At 67.3% G+C, this 490-nt stretch overlaps 1 protein-coding gene across 1 annotated transcript in view; it reads left to right on the top strand.

The window, feature by feature from the left end:
- PLXNB2 (plexin B2) overlaps nt 1-490 on the top strand; it is a 25,192-nt gene that overhangs the window by 17,798 nt on the left and 6,904 nt on the right. Inside the window, 2 exon segments of the mRNA XM_014549185.1 lie at nt 56-232; nt 338-478. Coding sequence (XP_014404671.1) covers nt 56-232; nt 338-478 — 318 coding nt within the window.

Raw genomic sequence — 490 nt, 5'->3', positions numbered from 1 at the left:
GTCCAGGTGCCGCTGAGTCCCTCCTGGCCACGGTGACCCCGCCCCCCACCCCCAGGGCACCAACCTGAACAAGGCGATGACGCTGCATGAGGCCGAGGCCTTCGTGGGGGCGGAGCGCTGCGTCATGAAGACGCTGACCGAGACCGACCTGTACTGCGAGCCCCCGGAGGTGCAGCCGCCCCCGAAGCGGCGGCAGAAGCGAGACACCACACTCAACCTGCCCGAGTTCATTGTACGTGTGGGCAGGGCAGGCGGGTGGGGCGCCAGGCTGTGCCTTGGGGTGCTGGGCGCTCGTCTCAGCCACACGTGTCCGCGCTGAACCCTCCCCTCCACGCAGGTGAAGTTCGGCTCCCGGGAGTGGGTGCTGGGCCGCGTGGAGTATGACAGTCGTGTGAGCGAGGTGCCGCTCAGCGTCATCCTGCCGCTGGTCATGGTGCCCATGGTCATCATCATCGTCCTGTCTGTCTACTGCTACTGGTGAGCCCCTCTC

This window comes from Myotis brandtii, unplaced genomic scaffold, assembly GCF_000412655.1.
Source record: "Myotis brandtii unplaced genomic scaffold, ASM41265v1 scaffold537, whole genome shotgun sequence".
NCBI classification, from domain to species: domain Eukaryota; kingdom Metazoa; phylum Chordata; class Mammalia; order Chiroptera; family Vespertilionidae; genus Myotis; species Myotis brandtii.
The sequence above is the reverse complement of the archived record's forward strand: the minus strand, read 5'-3'. Positions and strand labels throughout refer to the sequence as shown.